This window comes from Euprymna scolopes, chromosome 12, assembly GCF_053919585.1.
Source record: "Euprymna scolopes isolate OS-2025 chromosome 12, ASM5391958v1, whole genome shotgun sequence".
In the NCBI taxonomy this organism is placed as follows: domain Eukaryota; kingdom Metazoa; phylum Mollusca; class Cephalopoda; order Sepiida; family Sepiolidae; genus Euprymna; species Euprymna scolopes.
This window is the reverse complement of record NC_136493.1, coordinates 108,334,871-108,354,205: the sequence shown is the minus strand read 5'-3', so window position 1 is coordinate 108,354,205 and position 19,335 is coordinate 108,334,871. Positions and strand designations below refer to the sequence as shown.

Genomic DNA, 19,335 nt, shown 5'->3' with positions numbered 1-19,335 from the left:
GCGACCGGAAATTGAGATCTCGCACAAGGCTAATAGAACGCAATTTTTTTTCCAGACTGTTCTGAACTTTTAAATAAGTGAAAATCATAAATAATTATTTTTATACGTGTAGACAGTAGTGATCTATGCTTTCTCAATTATGATGGCATAAACTGACGATTTCACCTGCTCGAAATTTTCGAACCCCTCCAAGATTGTACTTGAATAAACTCACACACACACATGCATCATTCCAGTCATTATTGGAACAACCAGGCTGATGAAAAAGAAGTTCAAAAACTATCTGGGCAGTATACCTGATAAACCAAGTGCAAGAGAAATAAAAACATTGCACTTAAAGGGACAATTAGAATCTTAAAACCATCTATCGTTTGTGAGAATGTTTTGCAGCCGGTAGAATGCCCCTTACTAATCAAAAAACAAAGCTATACATTAAAACAAAATGAAATATGTCTGTGTGTGTATGCGTGTCTTCAAGATTTATAATCATATACAAAAATCATTTATGTACGCTGTAAGAATTTACCATCAGCAAGAATTAGGTGTATGATTATTTCTAGGAAAATATGGGTGCTTATAATCAGCACATATAATTTCAAAGTTAAAATATATCATTATTACCAATGCGAAAGTATAAAACAATTATAAAGCAATTCAATAAAAAAAGAACAAAGATAAACTATAGCTATTAAAACTTAATTAGGAACCGTTGTAAATATATATATGCATATATATATATGTGTGTGTGTGTGTGTGTGTGTGTGTGTGTGTGTGTGTGTGTGTGTGTGTGTGGGTGTGGGTGTGGGTGTATATATATTTACAACAATATATATATACATATATATATATATATATAATGCATACACTAAGGTCCACTAAAGAAATAAATTACATATATACAAAAACGTGTGTGTTTATAAACTGCGTCTAGAGATTATATGCAAGTTATAGATAGATGTATAGTGTTGCATCGTGAATGTTAAAAGTCTTATAATGCTGGCTAGATTGTACTCAATGTCATTTTTTTAGGGATATACTAATTGAGGAAACTCTCGTCTTGTTTTGAAAAAAATTAACAAGATAAAAAACTAATTTCACTATCGGTAGTTTATGCGCAACTATTTACTTTGATACACACACCCACACATAAATCAGAACCGACACACTAAAACACACACACGTGCGCGCATACCCCTATCTCTAATACAACACACTGAACAATACCAACCCTACTTAACCTCGAAACCAACAACACTAGGAGACACCTAGAACCGTAGTATAATATCTGTTCCAACACCTCGCTCCCTCCTCAGTCAGGGGAGGAGAACCCCCTCATGACTGAAACGACTATCTTCCCTTCTATCATCCCCTCCCGTTGTGACACTTACGTAACCCGCGCGTCGTCCAGTGGTGGAATGACCCCGGTTGTCGGATCTGGTGTTTTCTCGGCGATGATGTCAACGGCCGGTTTCCTGAAACAGACTTGTCATGCAAAACAAAGGAAGGGACCAAGTCAATAAGCGTTTCTTTTTGTTTAAACTTCTTTGTATTCAATCAGGGTACAATCGCAGTTAGCTGTTTAGTTAGGGACTGGCCACTTGTTAACTGCGAGGTTTTCTCTTCTCTCTCCGACAGACAACTCAATTATCTACGTGACAGGGTCAATCGATGGGGGGAATCTTCGTTCGTCGGACCCAAGGAAGCAAAGCTCTCTCTCTAACTCTGACTCTGACTCTCAATCTCTCAAGGCTCGCTGCTTATATTGTGGGGGCGTGGACTGGGTCTCTTCCCGTTTCAGGTCGTTGGCCAATCAGAATTAAGGGATCACTGTCCGTCAAATCTTCGCCAGGCGGCCTATACCCAAAAAAGGAGCTGTCTTTCTTTCTCTGTTGGCATTCGGGTGTTCTCTAATGGAACTTGACAGGTCGTAAAAACAGAGATGCCCAACTTAATTATTTTTGAGAGGACATAAAAACAGCTGAATCCGATTCCACACAGGCCACGCGTCTTTTCAATAGGGTCACTTATCGCCCCGCTGTTTGTCGACTGTTTGCTCTGTACATCGGAATTTCATTGGTATCCTCGCCACCCACGGGCTGTCATGGCCAATTTAACGTCATCACGTTCTCCCACCATAAGCTATGATCTTATCTTTTTTCTCTGTCTTTCTTTCTCTTCCTTTCGTCGTTTACAGCTGCCTTTTTTTTCTTTTCTTTTTCCACGGGTTCACCGCTACTCTTGGCCTTTTGGTCAGGATCAAAGTGCAGCATCTGTTCTTCGGATGCCGCACTTCCATTTCTTGTTCTCTTTCGGTGGAGGAGAAATCCTTCACAACTGGGGCAATTCTTATTTTTGTACCCTAGAGCGTCTCTCACCATACCTTCACCCCCAATTCCCCCCTCTAGGGAACAAAATCTTCCCCACACTAGGAACCGATCCTGGGTCTGGCCATACCCACATGGGGAGACAAATAAATAGAAACATTAAAAAATCCCCTATTTTAAATACACCCTTCTTTCTAAACAAACATAATGTAAGACTAAAACGAAAAAAATCACAATACTAAAATCCAAGAATCCAAAAAATAAATATCAAAATAGAATGAAATCACCCCTACCCTTACTTCAGAAGAGCCAGTCCCCCCTACCCACACATACACATTAGTAACGACCTCGGACCACAGCCGCCTTCCTAAGAAAGCAAATAACCCCAAAATACTATAAAACAATATACACATTCCCAAACCAATAAAAGCAAACACATACGCGCACACACACATAAACACACACGCACACACACACACACACACACACACCCTACCCCACCCTAAAGGAAAAGAAAAAAAACACATTAGCAGAAAGAAATAGCGACAAACTGACTACAGCCAGGTCAAAATCTCCCAGGACAAACCAAATAAAAAAGCGACAAACCAAATAAAAAAGTAAAAAAAAAAATTCAGCATACCAATGTATAATAAACACTTACAAGCCTCCACCCCTTGGAAAAACTTCAAACTAACGAAAATCCCCATTTTTACACATTTGAAAATAATTTCTGACGAGGACGTATCAGACAGTCTGAAACGTACGTAAACGATTTCAATGACTTGAAAACATTATTACAATGATCCAAACATAATTCTCAATGAAAAACCAAGACACGGAATAATAAAATAATGTTAAAAAATACACATTGTTGGTTACTACTCCCTTATTTAAATATACATCTTTCTTTCGTTGGAATTTATTAACCCATTTTATATATATATATATATATATATATATATATATATATATATATATATATATACATAAGCCTGAAGAATGCTTGAGTGGATTAAACGCGGAATATTCAGTGTAGCTTAATCGACATATATATTTTATAACTTACTAACTAGCTCTACCTACTTATTGAGCACTTTTGAAGTAAATACTTAAAGTTTACGCATAAATTTATACTTTTGGATATTAATTTTATGTGGGTAAATGAAGTATATATATATATATATGTATATATATATATATATATATATATATATATATATATATATATGTATATATATCACAGATACACGCTTGGTTGCAAACTGCTTATCAGGCCATGCTAAGAAATATTGCTCTAGGAAATGAATTCAACATTTAGAATTCTCTTTAATCCGTCTTTCACTTTAAATGTTTAAATGGAGCAACAATCTAATCACCAACAGCGCAAGCCCTTATCTAGGTTCCGCCCCCGTAGTATTATCGCATAAATAATTGTTTAAACTATGTTCCTTGCTAACACATCTTTGAGCCCATCCATTGGACACTGTGAGGGTGATCCTTGATTAGTCTATAAATATTTAATCAGCTTTCCGGTATATTTTAGCCCACTGAAATCTTCTTTTCCTTACGTTTTGCGGTTAAAATAAATTGCTTTATTCAACGTTTTATATCAAGAATATTCTTTAGTGTTTTACATATTGTTTTGCGTATCACTATAGGACGTTCAGCGGCCTCCAAAATCAACACACTTCTTGCATTTGCGTTTATTAATTATCTCCAGATATGTGATAGATCTCGTTTTCTTAAATTCTCTGATACATTATTTTTATATTGGTTGACTTCCTATTTAATATATTTCAAATAATTTAGAACGAAACATTTTCTTTGCTAATATATTTTATTATATAGTTCTTTTAGTTCATTGTTATTTATCTTGCACGAGCCATGATACTAAATTTTAATTTTTGCAAATAATCGTTTTACACTTGAAATTGCTTACAATCACTGCAAAAATACAATATGTATATATATATATATATATATATATATATATAAATATATATATACATACATATATACATATATATATATAACAACTAAATTTACTCACATAAAATTAATATACGAATGTATATATTAAACTTTAGGTATTTACGTCAAAAGTGCTCAATACGTAGGTAGAGCTAGTTAGTAAGTTATAAAATGTATATGGCGAATTAGCTACACTGAATATTCCGCGTTTCATCCACTCTATGACTCTTCAGGCTTATGCGCCTAAGCCTGAAGGGATCTAGAGTGAATAAAACGCGGAATATTCAGTGTAGCTTAATCGCCATATACATTTTATGACTTACATATATATATATATATATATATATATATATATATATATACATATATATATACATACAAGTTAGAAAAGCATTTCATCAAAGGCATGCAAATTGATAAACAAAATGTTTTTAAAAATAAAGGTACAAGATTCAATTTGAAGGTTATTTATCTTCAAAGTGCACTTTTATAAATTTTACAAAGTAAGGTATAAAAGTTAATACCTTACTTTGTAAAATGTATAAACGGGCACTTTGAAATAAATAAATTTAAAATTGAATCTTGTACGTTTCGTTTTAAAGCCTATAGTAAAAACATTTTGTTTAACAGTTTGCATGCCTTGGATGAAATGCGTTTTTAACTTGTATTGTATCTTTTAAAGATTATATTTTATTTAATTTATTAATTTGGAGTTAAAAAAATGAATGTGGTTTTGCATGTATTTATAAAAACTCTCCTAATCTCTATTTCAGTTTGTATTTCTCCTCACACCACAACTCATTTTTGCAACCCCCTCTTTGTATTATTACAGGTCTGAATATTCTATCTGTTTTGTTTGTATTTCTCCTCACACCACACCTCTTTTAACAACTCCCTGTTTGTCATACATATCTGAATAATGAGAAAATCTTATTTTTTCAGCAAACACTTAAAAATAACTTTTCTAGATTAATGTAGACTAGAACATCTTTACAATTGAATAAGGAACATATTTCATATAAGTTTCATTAAAAATATTCAGTAGATTACGAGAAAAATGGAGATAACAATTTCAAAAGGACTGTCTAACTGGTTACGCTCAATAGTCCTCCTCGTCAGCGAGAGTCTTTGCTATTGTTATCCTATTATTATTATCATTTAAAACATTTTGTGTCCTGCTCTTTTGCGCGAGGACTAATATATATATATATATATATATATATATATATATATATATATATATATATATATATATATATATACACTAGTTGTTTGGAGGTGTATGTTGAGCAAAAGAAAAAAGAAAAAAAGCAGTCGATTTTTTATACTTTGACCCCAATTATGACCTCTTACAATGATTGTTTTGGGCTCAAATCAAATTATTTAGATCCATGTCCAAAGAACCTATATCTAAAATTTCAAGTGTTTATGCCCACAATTGTCGGGGGATTTTGGTAGAGTTCTCAAATGTCAAATCGTTGAACTTTGACCCCTTAAATTCAAATTTCTGACCAAAAACGGATTACACAGATTTTCCCAAATCTCAGTACCATGTATATCAAATTTTGAGTCTGTAGACTGTGAGTTATTGTGTTGGCAAACGCACACACACACACACACACGTACACACACGTTCACTATTTTTGCGTATAATCTCTAATAGGTGTTTACATTTTAAGTCGCATTTAAATCAATATTCAGAAGTAAACATTTTGGAGGACGTTTCATAATACGGGTATAATTTATTATTAAACAGATTGTAACAAGAAAAAACGGAACATGATTTATTTAAAATTGTTTTAATTCTTACAAAGATTCGGGAAAATAAACAAAAACAAAACATCAAGCAATGGGAAAAGTCTGCATTATCATAAAAGGCAGAAACCAAGTGTCGGCAATATGTTTCATATAATCAGTGTAAAATAGTGTACAAAATCTTGTACTAGATTCGTCCTTAGGACAAATAAGCTGGCTACATTAACAATATAAGTTTATACTAACAAACTATAGAGAATGACTATAATTGTACTATGCCAAATTTGCTTTCGTATTGATGCATTACTTTATACTGGAGTGGTATATATTTTGATGACAAAAAATATATATTTTTTTTAAATAATGTAATATTACGAGGTGGACTGCAATGTCGACTGTCAGAGGCACTAGGCGTACAGAGAAGTAAGCACAGTTGCGATTGACGAACACGTTACTATGATTCGCGTATAGTTAAGCTATATGAAACTGGTTGGCGTTTGTTGCATCCGGGAGTAGAAATGCATATACAGATGTTACTACTCTACACCCTATTCTATAATTGTACTGTAGCAACATACTTCATGCGTGGACAGTTTCTAGCATCATACAAATACAAGACATTGTAAAGTATGAGAACTGTTCTATGCAGGCAAAGAGAGATATAATAGCTTAATTTCAATTGCGTGTAAACTACAAACAATCCTTAGAGCATATTTTCTTTATTGCTGTATCTTTTATTTGTAACTTTTTACTAGCGGTCAAGATTTCGTAAATATTATTATAGACTCGTGAGTTTAAATGTAAAATAAAATGTATTTTGGTGCCATCAGCTAGAATTGACACCAAAAGCAAAACTGCAGCGTTTAAAACTTGGAACATTATCACTGTACCAAAGTGACCCGCAGATGAAATGATTAAGCATTAAAAATGAAGAATAAATAAAGATACATGTATAAAATATAAAACTATTTTAAGCGACTAAAGATTCATAAAAACCGATCAATAAAATCTAATCATTTCAGATCCTTGGAGTCGCTTTGCGACTTTTAATTTCGGAAAAAGTTTGAAAATATGGAGACAGACAGAGAGACAGAGAGGCATATTCCCTTTTATATATAAGACAGAAAGAGTCGTGATTTCAAAAGTAAAAAAGGCATTTGGGTGGCATCAGCTAGAATAGTAACGGAAATTGTAATAAATTGACACGCACATGAACTGACCAAAAAATTATAAAATAAAAATAATGATGATTATAATATAAAAATAAACTATGACGAATGCACACGTGTACACCGATTCCTTTTCAATCTTGAATCATTTTTGACCCATTACAACAATTTTAATGGCTAAAGACCCATGAAAGAAAAAGCCCATTAAAAAATCCAATCATTTACGCTCCTACCGCCGCTTTGCGACTTTTACTCTCGGGGAGATAGAGTTTGAAAATATGAAGACAGACAGACAGAGAGACAGATATTCAAGATGGCAGGCAAACATATAGCCGTTTATAAGTTATAATATTTACCTGGTTTATGCAATTAATTCATATTATATAATTGTTTATTTCAGGTGTTGGATGGAACAAAGTGATTTGCATTGGATAATCGATGGTCCGATTTGTCTTTCACTCTTAGTAAGTATTTTTTGTCGCTATTACATTCCCGGTATGTTTACTCTGCTTTATCATAAAGTTTACATTATATAATCTGTTATTCGTCTGTGCATAATAGATAAAATTGTCTCCTATACAAATAAAGTTACATAGCAAAATCATTATTATGATATATATATATATATATATATATATATATATATATATATATGTGTATGTATATATGTGTGTGTATATGTATATATCAGTTTTATATATATATATATATAAAACTGGTGAAAATGTTCTCAAAGAATGTAATTCATAGATACGTATCTCTCAACAATAAAAAAATCAAATTAATCATCTATTATAATGATTACATACGACTAACCTTGTAATCAACAACAGCAGTTCGCAGACAAAGAAAAAAACTTGTTTAAAAAACTAATGTAATTTATCAATTTTATTGGCCGCTAGGAGAATGAATCACTAACACTGTTTACTACATTGGCCACACTACCAAAACTTTGTCTCGAAGACTAAGCCATCATCCATGCGAATCCAGCTCAATATCTAAGTACTTAAAAATAGATCTGCCATCATCCCGAATTCCGAAAATACCAAGGTCCTACACAGAGATACTACTGTTAAGAAATTAAAAATACATGAAAACATAAAAATGACTTCCTGGAATAAATATTATAAAAATATCGGACACTTGTGGCCCAAATTAAATAATCGGGCCCTCACTGGCGGACATTTTTCCAGTGCAGCTAGTGGAAACCAGTGTCTGTGATTGTCAGCACTGTTATTTACTGGCGATCTGTGTTGGTTCGGGGAGATAATCTGCAGGTACTGGCTGAATAAAAAAACACACACACACATTTATTTATCCTTCAGATTGAGCGAAAACAGGGGTAGATATATGCCTTCTACCGATGACAGTCGTTCAAGTCGACCAGTGTGCCTATTTTTTCAGTATGGTGCGCGCATTTTTTTTCTAAAAGTAACTCTAGCATATTTTCCAATTGATAAAATATTCTACGGAAAGTAAAAGTGGAAGGAAAAGAAATATATAACAAATAACTGTTTCCGTTGTCAATATAATGTACGTTGAAACATACGTGCATAATATTTTTGGGTTTTAACTTTTTTTTTTTTTTTTTTTTTACACAGTGATCACCACTTATCAAGGCCCGGAAGCCACTCAGGGATAAGGGTTATTGCAAGTACATTACGTCAGTGAGGAGATTTGCTGAAATGTTTACTTAAGGGGGCAGTTCATTAGGAATTTGTTAACATTGGACTTGAAGACATCCAAGTTGTAGTACGGAGGGAAGCAGGCAGACGGAACAGAGTTCCACAGGCGTGCAGTTATAAGAAAGAAGCTTTGTTCATGGAATCTGCGTTTTGATTTAGGCACAGATATAGAGTGGGGGAAATTTTTCACAGTGGATTCAGTTAGACGGGTGTTTTTCGTGAAAGATTGGCGAGGGGGGACCAGAGATTGGAGTTCAGACGAGCATCTGCCATGGAAATAACGATAAAACAAGGACAGGCTCGCAACGTCTCTTCTGTGGGAGAGAGGTTGCAGGGTAGAGAAAAGGGCATCCCCCACTAAGCCACGAAGTTTATTTTGTACTATGTCAAGGCAGGATAGGCTGTTTTTAGCAGCTCCTGCCCAGATATGGCAACAGTATTCCATCCTTGGACGTACTTGGCTTTTATATAGATAGAGAATTGCATCCATAGTGAGATATCTTCTGGAGCGGTAGAAGGATCCCACCATCTTTCCAGCGACCTTGGCAACAGACTTGATGTACGTGTTCCATTTCAGATCAGGAGTAAAGGTCAACCCCAGAAGCTTGTCAAAACACTGGGCCTCACCCAGACGAGAGCCATCCATCACAATTGATGCCAGATGGGGATCAGAGCGTTGATGATGTAAGGATAGCAGTTTGGTTTTGGATGCATTAAAGGTAACCAGCCACATCTTCCCCCACTGAACCACGCGCTCGAGATCAGAGGAGAGAGAATCAGAGAGAACTTTGTCATTTACAGCCTTTGATGTGTTGCCGTAGATGGTCGTGTCATCAGCATAGATGTCAACGAATGATTTAAGTATGTGTTTAGGGAGGTCATTGATGTAGATCAGGAAGAGAGTTGGGCCCAGGATTGACCCCTGAGGGACTCCAGCATTTATATTGCAGGCCTCCGATTTTTGTCCATCTACCACTACTCTTATGAGCCTATCAGAGAGAAATGATTTAATGATTGAGAAAACATTTCCAGTTATACCGTAGCTGGAAATCTTGTGAAGTAGACCCTTATGCCATACCTTGTCGAAGGCCTTTGATATGTCGAGAGCAATTGCCCTAGAAAGGAAGCCTTTGTCAAGAGATTCACTAATCCTGTGGGATATAACCGTCAGCACATCTGCGGTAGATCTTGCAGAGCGTAAACCATATTGTGTGTGACTAAGAAGGTTATTCCTGCTGAGGTGGTTGACTATTTCTCTATTTATATGGATTCCAGCAACTTATTTGAAAGTGTTTAATCAATTCATAAAAGAAAGTGGTTGCATGATAACACACCGCTTTTTACCTAGGTAATCGGTCAAAAGTAAAAAAAAAATCAATTTTATTGTCAACACGAATATATAGTTCATAAAACAAATAAATATAGCATCATTAAAATCTTGATAATCGCTCTATAATCGAAAATTTAATAATGGCACCTGTAAAAGAAATGTTCGTTTTATAGAGGAGTTTGGAGGGTATGGTGTTTGTGTGTCGGTATTTTGTGCATATTTACATTCCCAACCCAATACTATGTTAATATCTTGAGAGTGTTCCGTCCGAGCAAGGAAATAGCAATATGTGGCTGATTACATTTTATGTTAGTTTCAGTGAGCGCAACAAAAGAATCAGCAATGCGTGTTAAAATGCCAAGAATTCTGAAACATTTTCTAAGAGCACACTATAGCAAAGTTTGAAGGATTTCAATATTTAATTTTTATAATTTTGAGCGATTGTCAAGACTTCAAAGAGGCTTATCTGTTTTTTAGGAGAATTGCATCATGTGTAGAAGCTGATGTAATTTTATATGTTACTGCGATTATCTGGTTTTAAACAACGTTATGTATATATATATATATATATATATATATATATATATATATATATATATTATGCATGTTCAATTTATATATATATATATATATTATGCATGTTCAATTATGCATGCTCAATTTTTCAAAATAAATTGCCAGTATTTATGAAACATTAGGATAATTTTAAGGTTACCACTAGTTAAATTTCTGTTTTTGAGCGATTATGTTTGTATTAATTTTTAAGCGCTATTTCCGCCTGTAGGAAAGTGTGCGTTTTTTACAGCATTTGTTAGTTGAAAGTATGCAATAGTTGCAAAACACTATCCCCTTCTCACGTTTTTAATAGGTTTCTAAATAATTACATGATTATTGCATTGCAATTCAGTAAATGCATAAGTCAAAAAAGAATATAATAAACTAAGAGGAACAGAATTAATATATAAATAAAATTATAACCCCGGCATAAATGTGTTGTACAAACAAACTCCGTCGCTTCTAGGCGATCAGAATGAGAAAATAAAGTTTTATATCCATAGAAATTATTTAATGCGTCCTTCTGCAGTTTAAATCCCGTGTTTCCATGAGGCTCGCTCGGCAACGATCTGCGAACGACGTAATCCGCCGGATTATACTGAGTGAGCAAAAATAGACACGCGCGAGCAGACGCAAAAATTGAAAGAAAAAAAGGAAAGAGGGTATTTTGTTACGACCTAACACATCGTAGTATAATTACCCACCACCTCTTCATGTTAAGAACGGCTTTCGGAATAAACACCCTCAACTAGGAAGCCGATCTTAATATGGGAATGTTGAGTGTGTTTATTCGTAAAGCCGTTCCTAACATGGGGAGGTTTTAAGGTGTTTATACTACACTAAGTTATGACGGAAAAATAACTTTTCGAAGGTTGTTCAAACGTATTAAACCCCAAAATGTAGATTATCATTCTTGTGTTAGGTGTTAAACGACGCCGGCTTTCCTAGTAAAAAAGAGAACAATTTACTTTCCATAGACAAACAAAACAAAAATATATTTTTGTTCACTACTTCCAAAACAAAAATCTTTTATAACAAAAATAAAAGAAAATAAAACATTTGCGAATAAAAATCAATAAATAAAAACTGTAAAGTTTATGAATTTATTACGGCAGGTTGTTTGCTTTGATTAACACAAAGAAAGAGAGGAAAAATTATGAAAGAAGAATGTAGAAGAACGGTTTTTGGAACAGACACCTCCAACCTCGGATAACGTTCTGTACATGAGGCGGTTGGGGGGAGTGATTATTTTGAAAGCAGTTCTTAACATGGTATCGTCGGGGATGTTTATACTACAGTGGTTTATGTCGTAAAATATTTATTAAAAGTATTAGGCAAAATAAAAAGAGTATCATTTGTTGCTAGGGGTTAAATGACTCCGGGCTACGCCGTAAAAAATCAAAGTAACTTTTCTTACACAAACTAAGCAAAACACATATTTGCTCACCAAATCAAAGACACAAAGCTTTTATAATAAAAAAAACAAACGAAATAATGTTGGCAATAGAAATAAATAAATAAAACATTAAAGTAGGATTTATTGGGGTGGGTTGTTTGTTTTGACAAGATACATTTAATATTAGATACGATACGTATCTTTGTGTGTGCTTTAGTCTAAGTGAAGAAGGTAAACATTCATTAGTTACGTAAATAAGGCGTCAAATGTTTTTTTGCCGTTTTATATGGTGAAAATAATTGTCTATTAAATGAAATAGATGCTGTTCGAAACAATGTCTTTCCCAACGACGCAATATTATAATAGTTTGAACTGTCCGTTTAGAATGATCAATTTTTGGAATAAGATAATTAGCGGACTACTAATCAGAGGCAGCGGACTTTTCCTAGGGAGGCATTATTCCTTTTTTTATTCTAATACGGGGAAGTTCATGGTATATCTATGTTTGTATGGGTTAATTCCGGTGGGAGGTGTAAGCCTGCAATATGTAGAACGCATTGACATCCCCCGGTGTCAGGTGGTGGCAGTGGTAGGACAAAATATTTCGAGCGAAAATAGGTATACCTTCCTTTAACGATGTTACGATTGTGATGGTGTTGCTTCTATGGTTTAAATGCAGTATTTTATTTTCACAATAAAATGTGTCTGCAAAAGTGGTCGAAAGTTCAATAAGATAGTTGTATTTAATTTGTATGTTGCATCTGTCGTTTCAAACGTACGATACATTGGTCCAGAGGGAAGCTTCCATAGTCATGTTATTATATATGGAAATAATTTAATAAATAGAAATTAAAATACATTTACGTTTTTTTCCTACTGTAATATATCATTCTGAATGTAAACTCTTCTTAAATATTGATATCATTAAAGAAATATTCTTAGTGGTTAAATCTTCCATCATGAGTAACGAAATATTCATAAATATAGTTTTATAAAAAAGATAACAGTTATGAGATATTCAACAACACATCGCTCTAATCGTGCCCATCAAATCGAGCGAAAAAGTTCACAACAAGGTTAAAGCTAGTGACGATTAGATTTTCATTTTTTGCCGTATACATATATTATCGCTTGTTTTTTTGTTTTTTTTTTTCGTATATGTTAATGCTTGCTCGTATATGTTAATACTTGCATCGTATAAATTGCATCATTTAAAAAGAAATCCTTATCTAATTACTCACATATCCTGTTTAGTTCTTGGACATGACCTAAATATATATCCGATGGTGAGGCCCCAACTTGCGGGCTTTGGGGAGTGTGGAGCCATCCTTTAATTGGTATTGCTCTCAGGTCCACTCTTACCCGGAGTGGTAGTACCTGTTAGCGTCCCAACTATGGGTTTAATAGAAACCGACTTTAAAAATATATATATATACTCCATTAAAAAGATTGTTCTTCAAAATCACTCGATTCGGCATTAAATAACCTGAAAATGGTGTATATGCCGTAAAACAAAACGAACAAAGAACCATCCTGTTTAATTCTGCTATCGATTAGATCACAATTTTAATAGTCAGTTATTACTTCTTTTATGTCCGCAAAATTCTCAGCAATAAACTAACAAATATCATCATCACCATCATAAACCTCATCATTTTCATCACCATTAATTCTTTAGTGGTTGTTGAGGTGCTAAAGATGACTTGACAACTATTTTCACTAGTTCACTGCTTTACTGTGCGTGGTTCTAAGCGCCAACTCAATTTACTCTCAGATGCACCCTTCCCATCTGTTATCCGCAGCAGTGTAAAGACAATATATATATATATATATATATATATATATATATATATATATATATATATTCGTTTTTCTTTTGCGTGTATTGATATTAATATTAAAAAACCCATTTTCTATTTATTTAAAAAGAAAATACAATTTTCTTATATATGCCTTGTGGAATTGCATTCACTAGCAAAGATCTAGCTAATTTGCATATTCTTTTAAACATTCATTTTAATTAATTCCCTATTAGTTTTTTCGGTTTTCTTAATGGATGATCATCTTTAGTTAACTATTACGTGTAATTATATCCATGCAGATATTCTACATTATTTATACTTGCATAATATTTGCGTAAAAAGTTTACAGGGAACACAAAATTGTTTCCATATATATTTATGTATACGTATGTATTTTTGTTTAATCTATCTATCTATCTATCTATCTATCTAGATATAAAAAACTGAATGTGTCTGTCTGTGTGTCTGGGACATGTTCCTACGCTATAACTCTGTCAATCTTCAGTCTACAGACTTGAAATTTGATACACATGGTACTGAGATTTGGGAAAATCGATGTGATCGGTTTTCGCCCAGGTATTTGGCTGTTAAGAGGTCAAAGTTCAACGATTTGACCTTTGAGAACTCTACCAAACTCCTTCAACAATTTTGAGTCTAAACAGTTGGGATTTTAGATATAGGTTCCTTGGACATTGATCTAACTTAATAAATCAATAAATGTTAAGAGGTAATAATAGGGGTCAAAGTTTAAAAAAATTGACCGCTTTTTTTCTTTTTCGTTTTTTTTTTGTTTTGCCTACATACACCTCCGAACCCCGGGCAACGCCGGGCCGAAATTCTAGTACACACACACACACACACACACACACACACACACACACACACACACACATATATATATATATATATATATATGTATATATATATATATATATATAAATATATATACAGTGTTACAGATAGTAGAAAGCGTATTAGCAAAATTATATTATAAAAGTAAACATCTTAAGGGCTATAACTGCCCCGAATCGTAGCGAAATATCCTGTCAGATATAACCATGTATAACCTCTTTAGGGAAACCTATTACTCCTGAATATATATGTGTGCCTGTGTGTTCCTGTTTGTGTGTGTGTGTGGGGGGGGGTGAGAAAGAGAGCTAACCCCATAAATTTATCTATGTGTTTATTTTCTGTATCATTTTCATATATAAAAAAACTGACGGAAGGAAATCTAATAAAATGTATATTAGTTGTTGTTTTTTTTTCGATTTGAAGTAGAACTTGTTAAGATCCTTACATTTAGTAAATAAAATTTGTATTTATTTATTTATTTATTTATTTATTCACCAATTACGTACAATTACTTACGTCGTTTTTACCAAACTAGTTAAAAATAAATCCTTCTATTCACTGAAGATATTTAGATTTAAAGAGTTTTCTCGGCATTCGGGATCAGATGAAACTATCGTCTCAATTATGACAAAGTATATTGTCAAATATATCATCCGGGCTTATATCAAATGAACATGCGACCTATCAAAACAAGTGCATCGCACCTATTTATAAACATGCACGTACAGTTTAGGTGGTCGTTGCGTATTACTTTCCATTAAATTTCCGGTTAGATATACAAAATTATCTCTCGCAACCTCTATCTATATCATCATATCATTTTGCACTACATATCGTTCTTCCATCTTTTGTTCCTTGTATTTATGTGTTTATAATTGTCGAGCTTGATCAGGAAATGTTATCATGAACTCGCAAATCTATGGTGTTTCGAAATAAATCATATATTTAATGCACTAGGGCAGATCACATTCGTTACGCGAGCCAATACCCGTTGGATGAAAGTGTTAAGAATTAATCGGTTCTAAATCACGTTTTTTTTTTTTAAGCTGAATAGTTTTCTTCTCTGTACGGGGCATATACAATCTACAATTACGAATAAATAATCTTTCTTTACCGCGAGAGAAAGTTAACACGGTGAATTAAATAAGGATTTCATTAAAAATTCAAAAATATAAACGTGACGAAAATTAGATATGTTATCGCCTTAAACGTTGTGGCAATAACAGCGACTATGAGAACAATATTCTGAATAATTCAAATTATTAATATTAAACATTAGTTTACAATGTGTTCATAGCGTATTGGAAATGAATAATATTGCATTCACACATGAATGTTGCAATACTAAGGACAAAATATACATAAACACACAACATAAACTACTAAGCCTAATTTCAGTTTCAAATAATGTAAATCAGAGTATTATGAGTTTTTGGACTACATCTATTTCATTGGTAGCTTAAGTTTTTGCTAGTCCTTCTAGAAAATAATACTGTTATTAAAAAGGAAAACGTCGGCACCAATATTAAAGCGACTTAACCGGCCGTCGATTTTCTCCCTATGGGAGATGAAAATGCTAGATTTTTTTAAAAATCTTGACGTGAAATTGTCGATATCCCACTACATAGAGCGCTTGGTATTCCCAAATCGGTCACCCATCTGGTATTTTCAAATTTGGTACTGATCGACTTTAGTGTTGTTTAACTTCAGTCATCTAAATAGAGTCAATGTGTCAAATATATATATATATATATATATATATATATATATATATATATATATGTTACACATATTACACCACTAATCAAAGCCCTGAGGCCACTTGAGGATAAGGGTTAATTGATATACAATTGTGTTTAAACATAAGTAGTGGAAATTTTGTAAATTGGATTACTTAGGGGGACAGTTCATCAAGAACCTTTTTACGTTGGACTTGAAGACAATCAGATTGTAGTCAGCTGGAAAGCAGGCAAACGAAAGAGAATTCCACAGGCGTGCAACTCTAAGAAAGAAGCTTTGTTCATGGAATCTAAATTTAGGTTTAGTTCAGAAAAAGGGAGTGTGGGAAATTGTTGATAGTGTTTTTGTCTAGACGAGTGTTTTTCGTGAAAGTTTGCTGGGGGGGGGGCATAGATTGCAATTCAGATGAGTACTTGCCATGAAAATAAAGATAAAGCAGAGACAGGTTGAAGGGAAGAGAAAAGGGCATCTAAGCTACTAAGTCTATTTTGTACTCTGTCAAGGCAGGATAAGTTGCTTCCAGCAGCTCCTCTCAACATGTGGTAACAGTACTCCATCCTTGGTCGTACCTGGCTTCTATAAATGTAGAAAATTGCATCAGGAGTGAGATATCTACTGAAGCGGTAGAAAGATCCCATATTTTTTTCCAGCGACCTTGGAAATGGATATAATATACGTTTTTCATTTCAGATCGAGAGTAAAGGTCAAACCCAGAAGCTTGTCAAAACATGAGGCCTCCCCAAGACGAGAGCCATTCATTTCAATTGATGACTGATGGGAATCAGAGCGTTGATGATTTAAAGATAGCACTTTTCCCTTATTGCACCACGTGCTCAAGATCAGAGGAGAAAGAGAGAGAGAGAGAGAGTCATAGAGAACTTGGTTATTTACGGTCTTTGATTTGCTAAAATATATGGAAATATCGTCAGCATAAATGTCTACACATTATGTGAGGATGTGATTTGGAAGAGCATTGATGCAGATCAGTAAGAGAGTTGGCCTAGGATGGATCACTGAGGGACTCAAGCATTAATACTGAATGCTTCTGATTTCTGCTCATCAACCACTGCTCTTATGAACCTATCAGAGAGAAATGATTTAAAAATTGTGAAAACATGTCCAGCTATACCATAGCTGGAGACCTTGTGAAGTAGACCTTTATGCCATACCTTATCAAAGGCCTTTGATATGCCAAGAGCAATTGCCCTAGAGAGGAAACCTCCGTCGAGAGATTCGCTAATCCTATGAGATATAACTGAAAGCACGTCTGCTGTAGATCTGGCAGAATGGAAATCATATTGCATATCACTAAGAAGGTTATATTTTCTGAGATGTTTGACTACTTCTCTATTAAGCACAGGTTCTAGCAGCTTACTCATGACACACAGAAGATCATTGGTCTGTACTGAGGGAGAGATGAGCCATCACCTGAATTCTTAAATACAGGCATACTGATGAAATTTTCTAAGGTATTGGGATGCATTTCTCCTTAACACAACACTATAATAACTGTAAGTATAGGCACTAATTCTGGTTGAAGCTTTTGGGGCACTACAATTGAAATGCCGTAAGGGCCAGTTAAAGGTTCTTGATAAGCTTGGCAACATTACGTACAGATATTTGTATGTAGCATAGCGTGTTTTCTGATACACGAGGAAATACTGGGCGTTGGCAGTCTTGATTTTAAATAGTAGAATTAGCTGCAAAGTTCTTGACAAAAAGTTTGGATTTGTCTGATGCTGACGAGATTACTTCAGGTCCATTGATGATTGTTGGGATAGAGCACACACTTCTGTCCAGGACTCTGTTTGTTATTTGCCAAAACTGATGGGAACCAAGCTGCTGCTCGGTTACTTTCGACTTCACGGTCTGAGCATGTAATTATCTCGTCTTCTTTATTACTTTTTTACAGGTGTTGCTGGCAGTCCTGAGGGTTGGTTTAATCTTAGTACATCTATTACGTTGGGAGCAATGGAAAAAGTGATTTCTGTGTGCAATGACAGCAGCACATCTGGAAAGAACCACAGCTGGGTGTTAGGGTTTTGCAGGAATAATTTACAGAGTATGATACGGTCTAAGCCTATAATAAACCATTCCGACAGTTCTAAAGCTGATACTATAGAGGGCACATCCTTTTGAAACATGGAACGCATAGGTAGATCTGATACAAATGTACGGAAGTTATCCAAGTCATCCATAGTATATATACATATATATATATATATTATAAAAGAGGAGACGCGCGAAGTTTTCCAAAATCAATATATACAAGTAGTACTAGGGGACGTTTGGATTAAAACTTCGATCACTCCGATGGGCACTCCGTATCATAATCTAATGTAATATTACCCCCCTCACTTACACTGTAAACAAAATTGATGGCAATAGTGTAGATAAAAAATAATTCAATCATCTATTTTGGAAACAAGACGCTTTCTTCGGCACTTTACGATACTTAATTTTTTTTCCATCGTAATAAAATATCACGATAATAAATATGTGTGATCGTTTTGGACACGTTTTATTTTGTTTCCACACATTTCTTTTGAAGTGCAGGATTTTTTTAATATGTTGCAAGTAAACTAATTTAATTCGCAGTAGTTTTGCCAAGATTTCTCAAAAAGGGAATTTGCATTTTGTTTTTTACATTACTCTCTGTCAGTCATTATAATTTGCTTACATCGGAAGTAACTTATCACCAGGGCGTTTGGCGTTTTGTAAGCTGGAAACAATATTTCCATTGGTAAAATAATTTT

The 19,335-nt window shown here is 34.1% G+C and overlaps 1 protein-coding gene across 1 annotated transcript in view; it reads left to right on the top strand.

The window, feature by feature from the left end:
* The window catches only part of LOC145291449 (calcitonin gene-related peptide type 1 receptor-like), a 299,341-nt gene that overhangs the window by 223,533 nt on the left and 56,473 nt on the right, over window positions 1–19,335 (top strand). The window contains exon 9 of the mRNA XM_080137306.1: window positions 7,620–7,683. Coding sequence (XP_079993432.1) covers window positions 7,620–7,683 — 64 coding nt within the window. The remainder of the gene's footprint in view (window positions 1–7,619; window positions 7,684–19,335) is intronic.